Below are 18,882 nucleotides of genomic sequence, written 5' to 3'. Positions count from 1 at the left end.
ACTAAGAGCTCCAATGCAACAGGGACCTGTTTGTCTTGCTCATTGCTGTGTCCCAAGCACAGAGTCGCTGTTCAGTAAACGGTCCTTCAGTTCATGAGTAGACGAGCCAGAACCCAGATGTGTTTCTCAGGCTGGTGTCACTCTGACTTCCCCCAGGCTCTGACTGAATCCCATCGGGACAGGGGCCAGCATCTCTGGTCCACTCCTGGCCCTCACAGTTCAATGGAACATAGTAAGCCCTCTGTAAAGTCTGTAGAACCAGAGGAAGACCAAATTCTGATTCTAGAAGCCTCCCCAAGAGTCCATGGAACACACATGTAACTGCACACACACACACACACACATACACACACACACTCTCAAGAGCCCTGAAGATGGCATGGCATTTGCCCCAGTCCCCTGTGTAGCAGCAGCAGTATTCTTGGCATGCCTTAGTGCCCTCAGCCCTCTAGAGCTGGGTAGAGTCTACTGACTTTTATTTTCTTTTATTTTTACTTTCTTTTATTTATTTTTTGAGATGGGGGGGTCTCTGTCAGCCAGGCTGGGGTGCAGTGGTGCGACCATACCTCACTAGTCAGCCTCCAACTCCTGGGCTCAAGCCATACTCAGCCTCCAACTCCTGGGCTCAAGTGATCCTCTCACCTCAGCCTCCAAAGTAGCTGGAACTACAGGCATGCACCACCACACCTAGCTCGTTTTAAATTTTTTGTAGAGACAGGGTCTCACTGTGTGGCTCAGGATGGTCTCAAATTCCTGGCCTTAAGCGATGCTCCCGCCTTGGCCTCCCAAAGTGCTGGGATTGCAGGCATGAGCCACATACCCTGCCAGAGTCTTTCAACATTAGATCTCCCACTGAGACATCATCTCCTGGATCCAAAGGCCTTACTGACAGAGATGTGTGGCATGGCCCCATGCGGGGTGTGAACCAGCCTCCTGGGGCAATCACTAAGACAGGAAAGGAAATGAAGACAGAAAAACACACAGCATGGGATCTGGGGACACTGGTGTCCAGAGCATATGCAAAGTGTGTGCAGCAACTGGCCAAGGGGCCTTTTGCTCCGAACATCCCCTAATGGAAGCCCGGCCTTTGATATGGACACATGCTTGACGGCAGTGCACCTTCCCAGAGTTCACTGGCCTCTGCAAATGGGAGAAATTGATGCAATGTTTTGAAAAGACTTTCCAGCAATCCACCTGGGATCAGTGGAGCCACGGATGACAAGAAGTATCTGAGTTCACTCTAGGCCAAAATGTGGAATTTTCAAAAACATTTTCTGGAAAGCAGCCTAGCCAGTGACTCCAGCCCAGTCCCTGCTAGAATTCAACTGGCTCTACCAATCCCTTGACAAGAAGTACGGTGGACAGAGGTTGGAGGAGGGAGGTTAAAATGTAGCTTGCCCAGATCTTGCTAAAAAGGAGTTTTAGAAAGCAGATAGAGAAACTGTGGTATACTGAATACATCATTTTAATTCTTCACCACCAGTATAGAATTACACATCCAAAGCTCTGTCATGGCCCACTTTGACTAATATGGTGTTGGCAAACCTGATCCAGGCAGAGGCTTGAATTGTGCTCTCATGGTTGAGCTTGCCTCTTGCTCCAGTGATCTCTCTTGGGATGAACATGCCATGGGTAGCTGCTGCCCCTTCAGCCTGGAACATCCAGAGAGCAGACCTGAGCCCAGTCTACAGCCTGGAGCAGAGCCTCCCAGGCAAGCCCAGCCCAGATCAGCTGAACTATGGCTCACCCAAAGACCTATTAGCATGAGAATATATGCTGCTTGTCATAAACCACTGAGGTTTAGAGTGGTTTGTTATATAGCATTAATTGTAGCAATAGCAGACTGGCACAGAAATTGGAACCCAGAGACAGTATATGACTGGATCTAGGATTTCTCAGTGCGGAGTTCATTGTCTCTCCATGCAGCCTGTGGAAAGGCACTGAGAGCATCCTGTATATGGAAAAGCAGGACCACCACCTACAGCCATGATGAAGCAACAAGGACCTGATTTACCCTCCTGCTTTAAATGACTAAAAATGAGACAAAATCCTCTATACAAACCAATGGTTTTCAGCCATTGGATAACAAGCAATATAGGGTATGACTGATCCGCAAGAGAAGGGAAACAAGTGAGGGGAGCCCTATGATTGCTCCAACTTACTGCCTGCAGTGAGTTTTCAGGCTGCAGCCCAGGAAGGGGGAACCAGGTAGAGCCCAGTGGTTTCCCTGAGTTGAGGAAATGGAGCTGGGAATCCAAGGAGGACAAAGTGGCTTAAATTTGCAAGGCAGAGTCCCAGGGATGAGAGAGAGAGAAGGAGAGAGAGAGAGGAGAAAAAAGAGAGAGAAAGAGAGAGAGCATGCTCTGGAGATCTTCAGAGGGTTACCCTTGAGTCTTCAGCTAATTACCGATCAACATCTGCATGTGAAGAAATTACCCAAGGCAGGGGAAAGAACCACCAGGAGGAAGCAGGTGGAATAATTTCCTGAGATAACACTGGGTTGGGAAGAGTTCATGTTTCCAACAGCCAGAGTGGAGAAACCTCCCAAAACAGTCATTGTATAGAGACACAGAAGGTACTGCCTCAGAAGTGGGGCCAAATTAGTCCTAGATGATAGATTGCTCTGGTCCCACCTAACAAAGCTTAAAAAGCCAGCCCCAAAGGAGTCAAATTGTTTCCAGTAAGTTTCCAAGTAACTTCAATGAGTCCCAAAACAAAGCTTCAAAATATCTAAAGGAATATGAAAAACAAACCAAAAAGAAACCAGCATCCAACAATATAGAATCCACAATGTCTGGTGTCCATTAAAAAATAATCAGGCACGCAAAGAAGCAGGAAAATATGGGCCATGAGAGGAGAAAAAACAATCAATAGAAATAGAGGCCGGGTGTGGTGGCTCACTCCTATAATCCCAGCACTTTGGGAGGCCGAGGCAGAAGGATCGCCTGAGGTCAGGAGTTCGAGACCAGCCTGTTCAACATGGTGAAACCCCATCTCTACTAAAAATACAAAAAATAGCCGGGCATGGTGTTGCGTGCCTGTAATCCCAGCTACTCAGAGGCTGAGGCAGGAGAATCGCTTGAGCCCAGGAGGCAGAGGTTACAGTGAGCCGAAATTGTGCCATTGCACTCCAGCTTGGGCAACAAGAGTGAAACTCTGTCTCAAAAAAAAAAAAAAAGAAAAAACAAATAGAAACAGCCCCAGGTATGGCACAGTTGATAAAGTAAATAGACAGAAACATTTTTTAAAATGCAATGGGTGTGTGTTTCAAATCTAGGCAGAAAAAATGCTCCTTGTAATTCCTTAAACATAAGCATTTCTCATTCATCTGGTCATTGTTTTGACAAGGATGTGCCATCCATTGTGCTAAGTTCTGAGGAGTCAGAGGTGACAGAGACAGAGAAAGTGCCAGCATTCTTGGAACCTACATTCTAACGAAGGAGAGGGACAAGCCAGGCATGGTGGCTCACGCCTGTAATCCCAACACTTTGGGAGACTGAGGCTGGCGGATCACGAGGTCAGGAGTTTGAGACCAACCTGGCCAACATGGCGAAACCCCATCGCTACTAAAAATACAAAAATTAGCTGGGTGTGGTGGTGCGCACCTGTAATCCCAGCTACTCTGGAGGCTGAGGCAGGACAATCACTTGAACCCCGGAGGCAGAGTTTGCAGTGAGCTGAGATCGTGCCACTGCACTCCAACCTGGGCAACAAGAGCGAGACTCCTTCTCTGAAAAAAAAAAAAAAGAGAGGGACAATAAACAAGTAAGCAAGACAATCTGATTAAGAAGGAGTTGGGGTTAGCTGGGCATGGTAGCAAGCGCCTGTAGTCTCAGCTACTCGGGAGGCTGAGGTGGGAGGATCCTTGAACCCAGGAGGTTAAGGCTGCAGTGAGCTGTGATCACACCACTGCACTCCAGCCTGGATGACAGAGCAAGACCCTGTCTCAGAAAAAGAAGAAGGAGTTGGGGGTGGGGTAGGATGGGCTTGGACTCACTATCAAGGTGGGTGGGAGTGTGAGAACCCGGCAAGGTGCAAAGAGAGAAGCAGGGAAGGGAAGCTTAGGACAATGATGGCAGGTTGGGTATTGGGTGATGGGAAGAGGCAAAGGACGTGGAGCTTGGCAAAAAGGGGACTTGTGGGGATTTGGGCCATGTGAGCATGTGGGGGAGACTGTGTTCCTTCCATAACACGTGTCCAGGGACTGCCAGGGCTCCGAGGCAGAGCAGGTGTAGAGAGGTTGGCTGTGAATGTTGGAAGTTGAAAACGTATGTGTCAAATGTGGGAGGAAAAAGCAGTGTTTCCTTGAATACAAGCTCCTCCTCACCTTGCGAAAAGTGGCCTCTGAGTGTAGCCCTGAATGCATCTCCCAAGGAATAGGAGGAAGCAGCAACCTTTTCAGAGTTAACTGCTTTATTTGGGTTTTCCATGGCCTCATGCCAGCCAGCAGGGCTGAGCCAGTTTCACCCACACTGAGAGGGAACTCAGCAAAGAGCAAGCAGCATGCCAGCTGGTACTCTTCCCTCTCCATTCACTCAGCTCCTGATCTCAGGAGGGCAGCCTCTCCCCAGGCCAGCACCCCTCCCCTTCTGGCCCCAGGTGTGGGATGCTGTTGTTATCTTTTCTCCGAAACATCTCCTGGGTTTGTCTTTTCCATCACTGTCCTTAGACTGAGGCAAGCAGTCCCCCTGCCTTTAGCCCCATGTTTTAGGGGGAACCTGTGCTTTGACGTGCTTTGCTAGAAACTTTCTAAGTCTCCCTCTGGTGCTGGGACCAGCTATGACCAACAACGTCATCCATGCAGGCCACCCCTAACATAGTCCAGGCCTCATATGGGTCTCAGTTCCCTTTTCTTCTTTCAGGAAGTTCTCCAGTGCATGCATAGGGTTGACCAGATGTCCCAAAGTGCTCTAGGACTCATGCCCATGAAGCTGTTTTAGGGCTTCCTAGTCAGTCCCTGGTTCCAGGAAAGCAGCCTAATGAGGAGATCATTCCTGCTGGCTGGTGTGGCATTTCTTTTATGGCACTACCTGGGATTGGGCCACCAGACCTGCGCTAACATGCTGATTTCATGGACTCTTAACAGTCCACCATAGGACAAAGAATCGTCATGGGAACCAATTAGACAATAAACAAATGCCTAAGTGCCTCTTCTCTGTCATTATTCTAAATCTACACAAATCAATTATTATACCTCACATGGGCTCATGAATTTGGTACTAAATTTTTTTCATCAAATTGTTTATACACACAGGGGTCCCTCCACAAAAAAATATTTGCCAGGACCCTCACACACCAAGAGCAGCTGGCCCTGTCTCTCCTCCGGTTTCTGGGCTCATTATCTCTCCCAGGCCCTGGGGACGCTCTGCTCCTCCCTGTCTCGGCGGCACCCCTCATCCACATCCTGGCTCACAGCAGCCCAGGCTTCTTGCTGCTGCAGCTCCAATGACTCTCAAAGCTCTGGGTTTTTCTTATAGTCTGAAGAGGTGAGGGGATGTAGGGAGATTCGTTAACAGGGGATGGCCAGCAGATCTTTTAACAATATCTTTCATGGCCGGGCACAGTGGCTCACGCCTGTAATCCCAGCACTTTGGGAGGCTGAGGAGGGTGGATCACGAGGTCAGGAGTTCAAGACCAGCCTGGCCAAGATGGTGAAACCCCATCTCTACTTAAAATACAAAAATTAGCCAGGCATGGTGGCGGGCGCCTATAATCCCAGCTACTTGGGAGGCTAAGGCAGAGAACTGCTTGAACCCGGGAGGCAGAGGTTGCAGTGAGCTGAGATTGCGCCACTGCACTCCAGCCTGGGCGACAGAGTGAGACTCCATCTCAAAATAAATAAATAAATAAATAAAAACAATTTCTTTTTTCAATTTGAGTGGCCATCAAGAGATGAGGGTATGGTCTTCCCACTCTTGTCATGCTTCCAAGGGCACCGACCTAATATGCCAGGACAAGCTGACCACTCCTTCATTAAGGTTCACAGAAGAGCAATTTCCCTGCAGGAATGACAAAACCACAGTGACCCAGACAAAGGAGTGGAGAACTAGAGCCTGTGACAGACAGCGTCAGTGCCCTGCCAGATCCCCCCAGCCCGCCTGGAGGTCACGTGCAGCATTTGTGGAAAGTCTCCATCTATACCAGTAGCATTCTGTCCTAAGCACCTGCATCTTTCTACCCACAGGGACTCTCTGGCCGCAGGAGTGCTCTCAGCCCACAGGCAGGGCAGGCTGGCAGTGCAGGAGTTAACCTCCCCAGGAGCAATCTTCAATTAACAAGGGACAAGAGTTGGTAGATATACACCCCAGCTTCCTTGCCACTCTGTGGAACAACTCTACAGTGTGTTCTGCACAGTCTCCCAGAGGTCCCCAGCAGGATGGGGCCCCAGTTGCCCGCAATAGTCACCTGTGCGAAAACACACCCTGAATCGACTGCCTTCTGTTCCCCACTCCCCTGTTTGCGCATCCTGGGATCAGGTCCCAGATGAACCACACACACCCGCATTGTGTCTTGGGACCTGCGCTGAGGGAAGTCCAACTTAGACAAGGGCATCCATTTCAGAATTACAAGTAAGGGCTCTTGAAATCACACTCTCTGGGCTGGTGGAAATAGGAGCCCTCTGCCCCTACTTCAACCAGAGCTCCACTCTTAAGTAGGCTTCAGACTGGGGCTCTGGGAAAGATTTCATGTGCGAGAGGAATCCTGCTCCTTAAAAAAAACAAAGATGCAGTTTCTGAGCAAAATTAGTAACAGGTGTGTTTGTTTGTCTGTTTCAAGGCTTTACCTTGAATCACCCTTCAGCTTTCCCTGGTCTGTCTGCTGGTCACAGCACGAGCTGGCCCACCTCTGAGATCATACTCACGAGGACACACAAAGACCCCTACAAACCCGCGCCACCGCCGCCTCCACGTAGGACGCTGTGGGGGAGACTCCGGGAGCCCAGGCTCCCACATCCAAAGCTTGCCGCTCCAGCCACGTGGTGCAAACTATCTGGGAGGCACAGTTAGGGAGCTGGCATCTAAAACCAGTGCTCTCTGTCTCCACTTGCCCTTTCTACTACAAGGCACACACCTGGGGCAGGTGGGCCTTATCTTCTCCCCTGTGTTCTGGTTTGGAAAGTGTCCTTTTTCACCCATATGGATATGTCTATTGAGGGGCTCCATAGCGAATACCTATGTTGATGGTGGGATGGGCGGCCTGTCCAGTCCTTATCTCCGGGCTCGTTCAGATGGAAAGAGGCTCGTGCCCAGCTGCTCTGTTTACTCTGCATTCTCTGCCCATTGTACACCAAATCGATTGGGCAGATGGGGAGGGGGTGTTGTTTTTCTTCTTTTTCCCCAATCTCCTTATTAGTTCAGCCTCAGAAAGTCCCTTATCACCTCCGGATGTCAGGCCACACTCTGTCATCAGGCCTGGCCATGTCAGGCTCTCCATTAATTGATTTTGCCCTCCCCCTTGGGAAGCATAAATTGGCTCTGCCCATTAGCAGCAATAATTCCCTGAAAGGGATTGTAAATCATGCCTGGTGTCCACCCAGAGCTCACAGCAGAGTAGTGCCCACGTAGGGAGATGTTGGACAGAGAGGTCTCTGCAGCCCTGCAGTTTTTCTCCTAATCTTGACCAAGCGCTGACCTCACAAGACTACAGTGGACTAGGAAGAGTAGCTGAATCAGGTCCCAGAACATGGAGGGCACTCAGTCAGTGTGTGTAGAACGAGTTAAGGCAGGAAGCGAGGGAGGCAGGATGGGAACATCCTCTCTGGTGCAGAGAGCTTTTATCTTCTACAAGCTCTCTCTCCCTCTCTCTCTCGCAGTCTCTCTTTTGTTCTCTCCTCCTTATTACAAAAACAATTGTTGCTTGTCCTGGACAGAAAGGCCACCGTATCTGCCACGGCGAGTGCCTTCCAGGTGGTACCTATATGTGTGATGCCCCCATCCCCTGGGCTGGGGCAGGTCAGCTGAGGGAGCTGCTTGATCCAAGGCTGGGCCATCCTCAGCCCACCAGACACCTGTAGAGTAGCCACCATGAAAAGGCACTCTTGGGCACTTAGTCCATCCATAAAGGATTTAAGCCAAGAGATACCAAGATAAAGAAGCAGAGGGCAACGGGCATGGATCTGACCAGATGCCAGGAGGTCAGCCAGGAGTGGAGCCCCAAGGCAGAGAAACGGCAGACGGGAAGCACCTGGGGCGAGTAGAGAGTGGTCAGGCCACGCTGCTGGTGGAAAGCTAGGAGGCTCCAGAACCCTGGCTGCTCCCCAGTTCCTACAGCACACAGTCTAATTACCAGAAATACCTGGAGTGTGTTCTGATTCCTTCCAACTCAAATAAGCCTTGAACAGTTTTTTAAAAAGAACTCAGGCCGGGCTCAGTGGCTTACCCCTATAATCCCAGCACTTTGGGAGGCCGAGGCGAGTGGATTGCCTGAGCTCAGGAGTTCAAGACCACTCTGGGCAACATGGTGAAACCCTGTCTCTACTAAAATACAAAAAATTAGCCAGGCATGGTGGTGCGCAACTGTAGTCCCAGCTACTCAGGAGGCTGAGGCAGGAGAATTGCTTGAACCCGGGAGATGGAGGTTGCAGTGAGCTGAGATCATGCCACTGCACTCCAGCCTGGGCTACAGAGTGAGACTCCATCTCAAAAAAACAAAGAAACAAACAAACAAAGAACAACAACAAAAACTCATAATAACAATTGGGAAGTAACATAATACCTAATGGTGGCTGAAACAAGGTTTATGTTTTTAATATAAAAAGAAATCTAGAGAGGTGTGTGCAGGAATTGGTCCAGTGTCTTTGCAGTGCCCATGACCTTTCCCTCAGGGACACAAGATGGCTCAGCAGGTCCAGACAGAAAGAGGCAGAAATGTGGGGCCAGCTGCAGCTGAACCCTTGGTCTACAGACAACAATTTTGCCCAAACCTCCTCAGCCAACTCTGCCCAATCATGGCTGGACCTGGGCACGTGGCCAGCCCCAGCTGCAAGGGAGCTTGGGAAAGTGGGTGCAGGGGACGCTTCGACCCTGGGGTCTCCTCCCCCGGCTTTAATGTGTTTTTCTCCCAGTGGCCTAGGCTGCACCTGGGGCTCTCCTTCAGAGGTCTCTCCACAAGCTCCTGGAGCCATCTTTCCTGCACGTGTGCAAAGCCAGAAATGCATGAGTGACGGACTAATGTGGGGATATGAAGGCCCAGCTCCCCTGCTGGGACTCACTGGGGTGCACTTCACCTGCCAGAGCTCCCAGGAACCAGGCTGAGGCTGGGACTGTGGTGCCTTGTTTGGCTTTCTCCTCAGCCTGGCCCTCTTGCCCACTGTCTTATGGGTCTTCAGTGACTTCACTGCTCTCAGGGGCTGAGACAGAGGGGAGCAAGATTAGCACTATGACTTAGACCAATTATGCTCAATTACCTGGGGTTGACACTTACAAAGCCGGGGTTCTGCTAGCTGGGGAGGAGGGAAAGGATACTCAGCAGGCAACTCACAGTGTCTGCAGCCACAGCTCATTAAAGCAAACAGCAGAAAACACAGCAGAGATATTGGAATCCTCGCCCTGGGCTAGTCAGAATATAAAATGGTTCAGCCACTTTGGAAAATAGCCTGGCAGTTCCTCAAAAAGTTCAATACAGAGTGGCCAGATAGTCCAGAAATTCTACTCCTAGGTATGTACCTGTGAGTAATGCAAACACATGTCCACAAAAAAAACTCATACACAGAGGTTCATAGCTGCTTTGTTCTTAATAGAAGGAAACAGAGACAATCCAAATGTCCATCAACTAGAAATCAAATGGATAAACAAATGTGTTATAGCCACACAATGAAATATTACTCAGCCAGAAAGAAGGAAGAAGTACTGTTACATGTTGCAACAGGGCTGGATCTTGAAGACTCGGTGAATATACTAAAACCCACTGAATTGCACACTTTAAATGTGTGGACGATACAGCATGTGAATCATATCTGTATAAAGCTGTTATACATGTACATAAACAAGCATGTGTACACACACACACAGGCAAAGAGAAAGGAAAGCACTCTCAATTCCATCCACTCAGAGAGAGCCACTGTTACCATCCCAGGATCAGGATATACTTATAGTTTCTTTTTAATTCACACATATATTTCACCGACATAGCCTCTGAAGGTAACCCACTAGAGGGCTTCATGCAGGACAAATTAGCAAGAGTTATAAAACCAATGCATCCAACTTATCAGCAGAATCAACCCTGATACTCTTACCATCAGGCTGAGTGAGACAATCACCTGTCTATTTACTTTGCCCTGATTTGTCACGCAGTTTACTCATCCTGAGGTTCCCCCAATAGGCAGTTCAATTCTCCTGCCCCATTTTGTAGCCAAGGCAACTGAGTAGAAGGTTTATTCATACCCATTCTGACCTCTTCCCAGCTCCTAAGCTGGGGTCTTACAGCCTTCAAGGGTGAAGACGCTGGGGGCTGCCGAGAGAGCCCACTGGGGCCTGGACAGAGTGAGCACACCTATCCGATTTAGCCCAGAAACATCTATCCAACTTGGAGACAGAGAGAGAGACATGAAGCACTCAGGAGAACCTGGTAGGTCTCTTTGAAGGGTCCCTGACACTGACTTGCTGCTGTCCATGGAAACAAAGGCCAGGTGGGGGTGGCCGGCCTGTTTGCACTCACAGCATAGCACTTAGTGCAGCCAAGCTGAGCCGCACTGTTCAAACAGTCTCCCCAGCCTCCAGACACCTGTGCCGAGGAGAAGGGCAGGGCAGGCGGCAGCCTGGGCACAGGCCCCTAGGTGCTTACTCCTCACCTGTTTCCCACCTCTCCCCCATAGCCAGCCCCACGGCCCTGGCAGGGTCCTGGCCACAGCATGCCCAGTGCTGGGCTCTGCAGCTGCTGGGGTGGCCGGGTGCTGCCCCTGCTGCTGGCCTATGTCTGCTACCTGCTGCTCGGTGCCACTATCTTCCAGCTGCTAGAGAGGCAGGCGGAGGCTCAGTCCAGGGACCAGTTTCAGTTGGAGAAGCTGCGCTTCCTGGAGAACTACACCTGCCTGGACCAGTGGGCCATGGAGCAGTTTGTGCAGGTGAAGGGGAGCGATGTGGGATTGGGATGGAGAGGCTTGGGAAGGTTGGTGGAATGGGGTTCCTGTGGCAGATCCACAGTCCTCACCCAGGAGCTGATGCCCCATTTGGAAAAAGAGTGTGGTGGGAACAGAGAGCCTGGTGAGATCTAATCCTGGATTCTGGCCCCAGGTCTACAACTGGATTGATGTGTGACCTTGAACAGGTCACTTAACCTCTCTGGACCCAAATAGCCTCATCTATAAGGCAACAAGAATAACCATATCGGTACTGCAGACATTTGACAGCAGATTAAAAGCACTCTCTAAGCTGTCACTTGCTGGATGAATGGGAACTATATGTCAGCGTTATCAACGCTGTCCAAATTTCCTCCTCCCACACTTTCATACTTCCCCTTCCCCAACTCCAGGGCTGCAGCTCCTTCTGCCCTCTCCCAGCTCATATCCCTGGGCAGAGGGCTGCAGGTGGGAGACACAGATAAATGCCAGGAGCAGCCACCACCAAGCTGTCCTTTCCTGGCCTGTTTGCACCTGGAGTTAGGTTTGGTGGGCAATGGCCAAGGTGACTGAGCTTGCCAGCACTGCACCCAAATGGGGCTCTCTCTTGGTAACAGAGTGGGTCACCCCCTGCCTGGGTCCTTTCTGTTTTCCTCTTTCCCAGAAACAAGACAAAACCAGGTGTTGTGGAGGGAGGTGAATGCATCTGAAATAGGCACTGGAGCAAGTGACAACATCCCCTGCAAAGGAACAGACCAAGTGCCGAATCACCTTGATAACTGGCATTTACTGAGCATTCACAATGTGCCTAAAACAGTGGGAAGCAGGGTGGTCATGACCAGCTTAATCCAATCACGATCCACTCATCACCTGACACTGAGCGTGTTACAGGTGTTTTCTCATAATTACCTATTACAATCCCTATCTCCACTTTGTAGATGGGAACTGAGGTAGAATACGTTGACCAAGGCTGCACAGCTACTGGTAGAGACAGCATTCACTCCCAGGCCTCTGGCTCTGGAGCCCTGGGTCTTCACCGCACAAATTAGCATTAAGTGCTGGGGGCAGGATGCAACCTGAAGCAGCAGTTCTCAAAGTGTAGTCCCGGGACCAGAATCAGCATCACCTGGGAGCCTGTTAGAACTGGAGATGTCAAGCCCCACTCCGCACCTGCCGACTCAGGAACTCTAGGGATGGGTCCTGCAGGCTGTGTGTCAACAGGCCCTCCAGGTGATGTTGAGGACCCTGAAGACTGAGAACAGCTGGCCTAGAAGATGATGCGTGGGCTGGGTGGTCACAGACAACATTCTGTAGCTGTGAGAGACCAGGAAGTGAGGCCTCCAGCTTCAGGTTTTACTCTCTTCTCCCTGATGGATAAGGTTAGTCAAAGTTGTGCGACCATAGTACCACATCAGGGTTGAGAACAGTTCAGGGGCCTCCCAAAACCCTGGGAGTAAGGCAGAGGCCCTGGAGAAGCTGAAATCTCCTCCTCCCTCAGCTCTGCATTGGAGGTGAGAGCCAAGCTGGAGGGCGTGGGAAGGGTTGGTAGCTGCAACCTAACTCGCTCTGCTAACCAAGACGAAAGGAGGCCATCCGCTTGATTGCAGCCCCGAAGGGATTGCCACTGATTAGCCCCTGGGGCCTCCCCAGGGAAGACAGGACATCCCTTTCCCAGAGAGTCCTCAGCCTCAGGAGAGACCCTTCCTTGCCAGGGGCAGTTGAGCTGGGTGGCAGAAGAACACTGGGGTGAGATTCTGGAAGAAGACACATTCCTGTTGAACTCTCGGACGCACAGGGCGAGTTGAGTAACTAGTATTAAAAGCAGTATTAAACATTGCCTCTGTGAGGAAACACTGCTTGCCCAGGTTCACAAAACTGGGAAGTCAGAACCCATGGCCACCTGCATCCGCCCACCGGCACTCAGCACCCTCAGCAGGATGAGGGCTGCAGGCTGGCAGTGGGGGATGGCCCAGGACTAGAGTACTGCCCCCAGAAGTGAGGGTCTCCAGAGAACGAGCATGTTCGGGAATGTTGGGCCCTGGCCACTTTGTGGATGTGGGAAAGAAAGGGAGGCCAAAGTCCACATCTTAAGAGGCCAGTTCCCGTCAAAGTGAGGAGAAGCAGACAGCCTGTGACCGCAGATGCCCTGACTGGCTTGGCCCACCAGGGCCACCCCAGCCCTGATCTAAGCACACCCACCCAGCCAGCGGGAACCGGTTCCCATAGGAATTGGAAGCCAGAACTGTTGTGTCCCTGGCTTCCTCCTGCCTTTGGGGCTCTTCGGTGGCAAGGCTGTGCTGCTGCTCTGAGACAGTCCACAATTAAAGAGGAGAGGGTTGGGGCAGGGGAGGAGAGAGCCCTGCCCATTCTCCAAGGCGGCTGGGCCCAGGGACTGGAGGTTGTCAGCAGTGGGGCAGTGAAGGGAGGTGTTGTAGGCTTGAGCTGGCGAAGGTTTGGGTCTTGTAAAAACACATGCAACACACATACAAACATGCACATATGTGCAACATACAGTTGCCATGCACAACACATGCATACAACACATCACATATAAACCACCACACACACACACACACACACACTCACTCACACGTGCCACCTTTGTCTTGGCCTCCGTTAGAATTTCTCCCATAGGCAAGGGCTGGGGCTCACTAGAGAGCAGCAAAGAGCAAGGGTGCCCACTCACCTGGACACTTAGGGAACACAGGGCTCTCTGTCCCACCATTAGCTTCACGGCAGGCAGCCCATGGCTTCCCTGTGGTCCCTAAACCCTGTGTTCCCCAGCAATCCCTTCCAGACATACCCAACCTGAAATCCTCCCAATGTTCTAACAGCTGATGTGCGTGTCATCCTTTTGGCCACCAGCAGCATCTCCCACGGGACCCCTCCCTGAGCATCCTCCACCTCACCCCTCAGGCCCATCTCCCGCCCCAGCCCATGCTTGCAGCCCACACCTCAGTCAGCCCTGGCCAGTGGGACAGACAGTGGAACAGACACTGGAGTTGGAGTCCAGTCACCTTGCACAGGTCACTTAGCCACTCTGAGTCTTCATTTCCTTTTTCCATGAAATGGGAACAATATCATCTAAGAGTATCATTAGATGAGATGACACAAAAGCATGCTGCCAAGAGCATGGCAACAACTGGTGCCCAGTAACCATCAGCTCCTTCTCCTCCCCTGCCATGCCACCCCCTACAGGTCATCATGGAAGCCTGGGTGAAAGGTGTGAACCCCAAAGGCAACTCCACCAACCCCAGCAACTGGGACTTTGGCAGCAGTTTCTTCTTCGCAGGCACAGTCGTCACTACCATAGGTAAAGGGCTGGGGTAGAGAAGAGCTTCCCCAAGGCCCCTGTCTTAGTTTGGGCTCCCCAAAAGCAGATGCTGAGACAAGGATGTGGTTTGTCTAGGAGATTATTCAGGAAGCCCAGGGAGGGAGTGGGTAAGTGAAACAGTAGGGAGAAGGCGGCAATGAAATTTGCATTAATTAGCAGATTACTGGCTTGGGTGGCTGAGCTCACTTCTCCTTGGGACCCTCTGAGAGGCTAGATAGAGCCCTTCCTCAGAACAGTCCAGCGAGGGACAAGAATGAGGGGCCATTTAGCTACCAACTCCTGCCCTCAAAGGTTGAGAGCTGGTCCCGAGTATATTAGTTCCCCAGCATTTTGAAACTTCCCATAGACCAAGCATACTCCTTTGGCCAGAAGAATCTCTCAGGTAGAGAGAGATGTGCAGAAACTGGGAGCGGGGGTTGATTTGTATACAGGAACTGTCCACCAGAGCTTCAGGTGGTATCTCATGTGTTCTGAGGGAACAGGGCACTGACAGCAGCTGCTACACCCCCTCGGCCAGAAAACTCACTCCATCCCACCCCAAGGAAACCATCAGATCCAGGTCTACCCCAACCATTCAGTTAAGTCCAATTCCACATACTTTTCTTGAACTCAGGCGACATTCCAGGCAGAGTGATGGAGTTGGGGGTGGGAGATACAAACTTGGATCAGACCCAGGCTCAGCCCGCAAGGAACTTCCAGTCCAACAAAAAGGAACATGATAAATACACAAAAAAAAGTAATAGAAAACAAAGTCGATAATTACATAGCAATGACATAAAACACTATGGGGAACCACACCCAGAAGGGAGAAGGAAATTGGCAGTCAGGAGGGCTTCATGGAGGCAGAGTCATTTGAGATGGGCCTTCAAAGATGAGCAGGAGTCCTATAAATAAAAATCATTCCAGCAGAGTTCATGGGAACAGGGGAGCTTCCCCTTCTCACCCCCAGAGGTGGTGACAGACAAACCTCAGCTAGAGTCTGGGGAAGAGGAGCAGAGGGCGTTCTGAAGTCTCCATATTTGCACACGCCCCCCTTCCCTTGCAGGATATGGGAACCTGGCACCCAGCACAGAAGCAGGTCAGGTCTTCTGTGTCTTCTATGCCCTGTTGGGCATCCCGCTTAACGTGATCTTCCTCAACCACCTGGGCACAGGGCTGCGTGCCCATCTGGCCACCATTGAGAGATGGGAGGACCGGCCCAGGCGCTCCCAGGTATGCCCCCTAACTCCCTTACAGGCCTGCTATGACAGATCTGTTGCAAGTGGAGTTCCCCAGAAGCTGATGCTGAGATGGAGTTTGGCATGCATGGTGTTAGGGGTAGATGCCTGTGAAAGAGGAAGGGTGAAGGCAGGGTTGGGCAGAGTAGGGAGTTGGATTTCTATGCATGCTCTACAAAGGCTTGGCCCCAAGGAGCTCTACAGCATGTGAGAGCTGTCAGAGTTGTCCCACAGTGGGCGGAACCAGCCAGGTTTTCATACCTGCCTCAATCAGGCACTGGGTGTGGCCTTCCCAGGAAGGGTATGCCCCTAGGCCAGGAGGTTCTCTGCAGCTGAACACCCTGAAGGAGCTGGCAGCTGGCCCACCGTCCTCCTTTAAGTGAGGGATCTCTGTAGCACATCTTCAAGGTCATCACAGAACTCCAACATCCTTTTGTGCAGTAGCAAACAAGCTCTGCAGGCTGCCCAGCATGCCCCCAGTGCCCACCCTTGGCCAGCCACTTGCAAGGCCAGAAGTACGCAGACAGTTCAATGATACTTTTCTGTTCCAGATCTGAGTCCCCAGGGAGCCTGTTCAAGTGTGATCCCCAAGTCCAAAGGGGTCTCCAAATCGCTTCTTGACCCACTAACGCAATCCCTCTGCCCAAATCTTTCCCTGGGTGGGACAAGGTCATGCACACATAGATACAACCTCCACCTCAAGGGTCTGCAGTGCAGGAAAGGGGCCTAGCTATGGCCCAGTCCCATTCCCATGTTTACCCCAGACTCCCCCCAACCTCATACAATCCTGGAGACTTTCAAGTGGACTCAGGGGCCAACTCCCTCCCTCCTAGGTACTGCAAGTCCTGGGCCTGGCTCTGTTCCTGACCCTGGGGACGCTGGTCATTCTCATCTTCCCACCCATGGTCTTCAGCCATGTGGAGGGCTGGAGCTTCAGCGAGGGCTTCTACTTTGCTTTCATCACTCTCAGCACCATTGGCTTCGGGGACTATGTTGTTGGTGAGAACAAAGCAGTCACATTATCTCAGGGTGGGGGTGCCCACTGGGATTTGGGGGATGGAGAGATGTCAGCTGAGGACAACTATTGAGGATAAGATAGCCCTTGGTCATTCAAGGGAGCCAAACCAATGATTTCTGGGACTACTGTGGATTCTAAGCAACATTCTCAGAAGTTTCTGGTCTAGGACCCATCACCACCCCGCAGAGACCTACCTCCACTGCTGTTCCTTGTTATGAGGAAGAGGGAGAGAGCATCCTGGCTGGTGAGGGTCCCTATGGAAACTGGAGGTGGCTATGCCCTGAGACCCCTGGCATTGATGCCATTCCCTTCCCTGGCAGGCACAGACCCCAGCAAGCATTATATCTCAGTGTACCGGAGCCTGGCAGCCATCTGGATCCTCCTGGGCCTGGCGTGGCTGGCGCTGATCCTCCCACTGGGCCCCCTGCTTCTGCACAGATGCTGCCAGCTCTGGCTGCTCAGTAGGGGCCTCGGCGTCAAGGATGGGGCAGCCTCTGACCCCAGTGGGCTCCCCAGGCCTCAGAAGATCCCCATCTCTGCATGAGGCCCCTGGGGGGGCCCCAGAAACCCCTTTCATCCTCCCCAGTCCCACCCTATCTGCTCTCTGGATTTCCAGCCCTGCTTTCTCCTCTCCCAACCCCCTCACTTCTCAGCCAGGGCTGGTCTCAGGAGCTCTCCCAAGAGAGAAAGGAGACAGGTATATCCAAGAAAGTAACAGAGAGGAGACGTGAGATAGGATTAAAGACATGTGTGGATGGGGAGGTGTACCCTTGTCCCAGAGCCCCTGCCACAGCCTTCCACCCAAAGGTAGTGGCCAGATCTCCACTGCCCTCCCCATGCCCCCTTCCAGGAGACCTTACACAAACAAAGGATGACTTTACTTTTGCCTCATTTGATACGTGCACAGTGCATTTGCCAAGCCCCTACTATGTGCCAGGTGCTGTGCCAGGGTCTGTGCCAGGGTCTGGGGATACAGCAGTGGAAGTGCCTGCCCTTGATGTGCCTTTAGTTGCTAGGCAAGCAAAGAGGCAGCCCCAACACAGTGCCCAAAATGCTATGATGGGAATAGCCCCAGGGTTGATGAGAGCCCATGGGAGTGGCTGGCAGGGAGCATCAAAGAGAGGGGAGACCTGGGCAGAGACTTTGGAACAATCTTAGTGAAAAGAGGATCTCTGCCCTCAGGAAGCTTTCAGCCGAGGGGCAGGCGAGCTGCCTCTCAAAGCTCGCCAGCTCCCCTTGCCTAGAAGTCCAGGGCTGTCTGTGAACAAAGCTTAGGACCTCTTGGGTGTCCTACCCACTTTCCTGAACATGGCCTCCCCTGACCCTCACAGGCCACCCCCTTAACTTCATCACTCCCTCTGGGCTCCTGCCTTCTCAAGAGCCTTTCCAAACACCCCCATGGGAAGCCAGAGAGCCAGCAGATCCCAGGATCCTTCCAGAAAGTGAGCTCCATGAACGTCTGGCCTCTCTCAGGAATGCATTCTCCAGGTCTGGCCTTTCCCCTGCCAGATTGCAACATCCCTGACCAGGAGAGATTTAGACCACTCCATCCCGGGGCCTGGAAATTTTGGCCTTTGCCTCTCCCATCATCCAACAGCAAGTGGGCTCCTATGTGGCTGGGTTCGTCTGCACAGGTCTGAGGCAAGGCTGTGGAGCCAAGGCGGCTCCAGGCAGGAGACCCAGGAGAGGCTCTACAGCAGCAAGAGGAGTCCAAGTCACACCCCAGGACTTCCCCATATCCAAGAAAGGACTGGGAAGCTGAGGACCCACGGACTCTTCACACAGCCTAGACGCTTCCTCCACTCCAGGTAGAGGGATTTCGGGGGCCTTCTCAGAAGCAAGGAGTGGACAAGCCTCTTGGTTAAGGCTCCTCTTACCTCCCAAGCTCATGGGCAAGTGGCAATCAGCTGGGGTCCCTCTTTTGGGGTACAAAGGAAAGGACAGAGGTGTGGGAGGCCCAAGGTGGTCTTGAGATTGACAGACAGCAAGTCCTTGGAGATAGCCCCCGAGTCCAAGAACTTAGGCAGGGGCCCCAAGACAATAAAGTTGGTCTCTACTATCTCCTACCTCTGAGTGCGGTTTCCAGAAGTCCCTCCCATTGTTCATTTCAGGAAATGTGAGGGGGCTCTGGGCCCCTTCCCTCAGCGCCTGCGGTCACCCAGCAGCTTTCTCCTTCTCCCTGGCCTAGGCCTAGCAGGTGGGCACCCCGCACACATTTGAGGCGGGGCCAGATGCCCACAGTTCAGAGCCTCTTTTT

The 18,882-nt window shown here is 51.9% G+C and overlaps 1 protein-coding gene across 1 annotated transcript; it reads left to right on the top strand.

The window, feature by feature from the left end:
- The first annotated feature begins 10,687 nt into the window (after positions 1-10,687).
- Positions 10,688-18,691, top strand: KCNK16 (potassium two pore domain channel subfamily K member 16). The gene is made up of 6 exons (XM_001173879.5): positions 10,688-11,062; positions 14,255-14,369; positions 15,436-15,602; positions 16,441-16,606; positions 16,946-17,086; positions 18,260-18,691. The coding sequence occupies exons 1-6, from the start codon at positions 10,850-10,852 to the stop codon at positions 18,385-18,387; spliced, it is 930 nt and encodes a 309-aa protein (XP_001173879.1). The 5' UTR covers positions 10,688-10,849; the 3' UTR covers positions 18,388-18,691.
- The last annotated feature ends 191 nt before the right edge of the window (positions 18,692-18,882 follow it).

The sequence above is a fragment of the Pan troglodytes genome, chromosome 5 (assembly GCF_028858775.2).
Source record: "Pan troglodytes isolate AG18354 chromosome 5, NHGRI_mPanTro3-v2.0_pri, whole genome shotgun sequence".
Classification (NCBI taxonomy): domain Eukaryota; kingdom Metazoa; phylum Chordata; class Mammalia; order Primates; family Hominidae; genus Pan; species Pan troglodytes.
This window is presented reverse-complemented; position numbering and strand designations above follow the sequence as displayed.

What these genes read in the sequence shown, in the direction of transcription:
- KCNK16 (XM_001173879.5), top strand. Translation starts at nt 10,850, where the DNA reads ATGCCCAGTGCTGGGCTCTGCAGCTGCTGGGGTGGCCGGGTGCTGCCC. An exon ending in ACCGGCCCAGGCGCTCCCAG is followed by an intron (nt 15,603 to 16,440) that starts GTATGCCCCCTA and finishes CCTCCCTCCTAG; the next exon opens with GTACTGCAAGTCCTGGGCCT. An exon ending in CTGCCAGCTCTGGCTGCTCA is followed by an intron (nt 17,087 to 18,259) that starts GTAGGGGCCTCG and finishes TCGTCTGCACAG; the next exon opens with GTCTGAGGCAAGGCTGTGGA.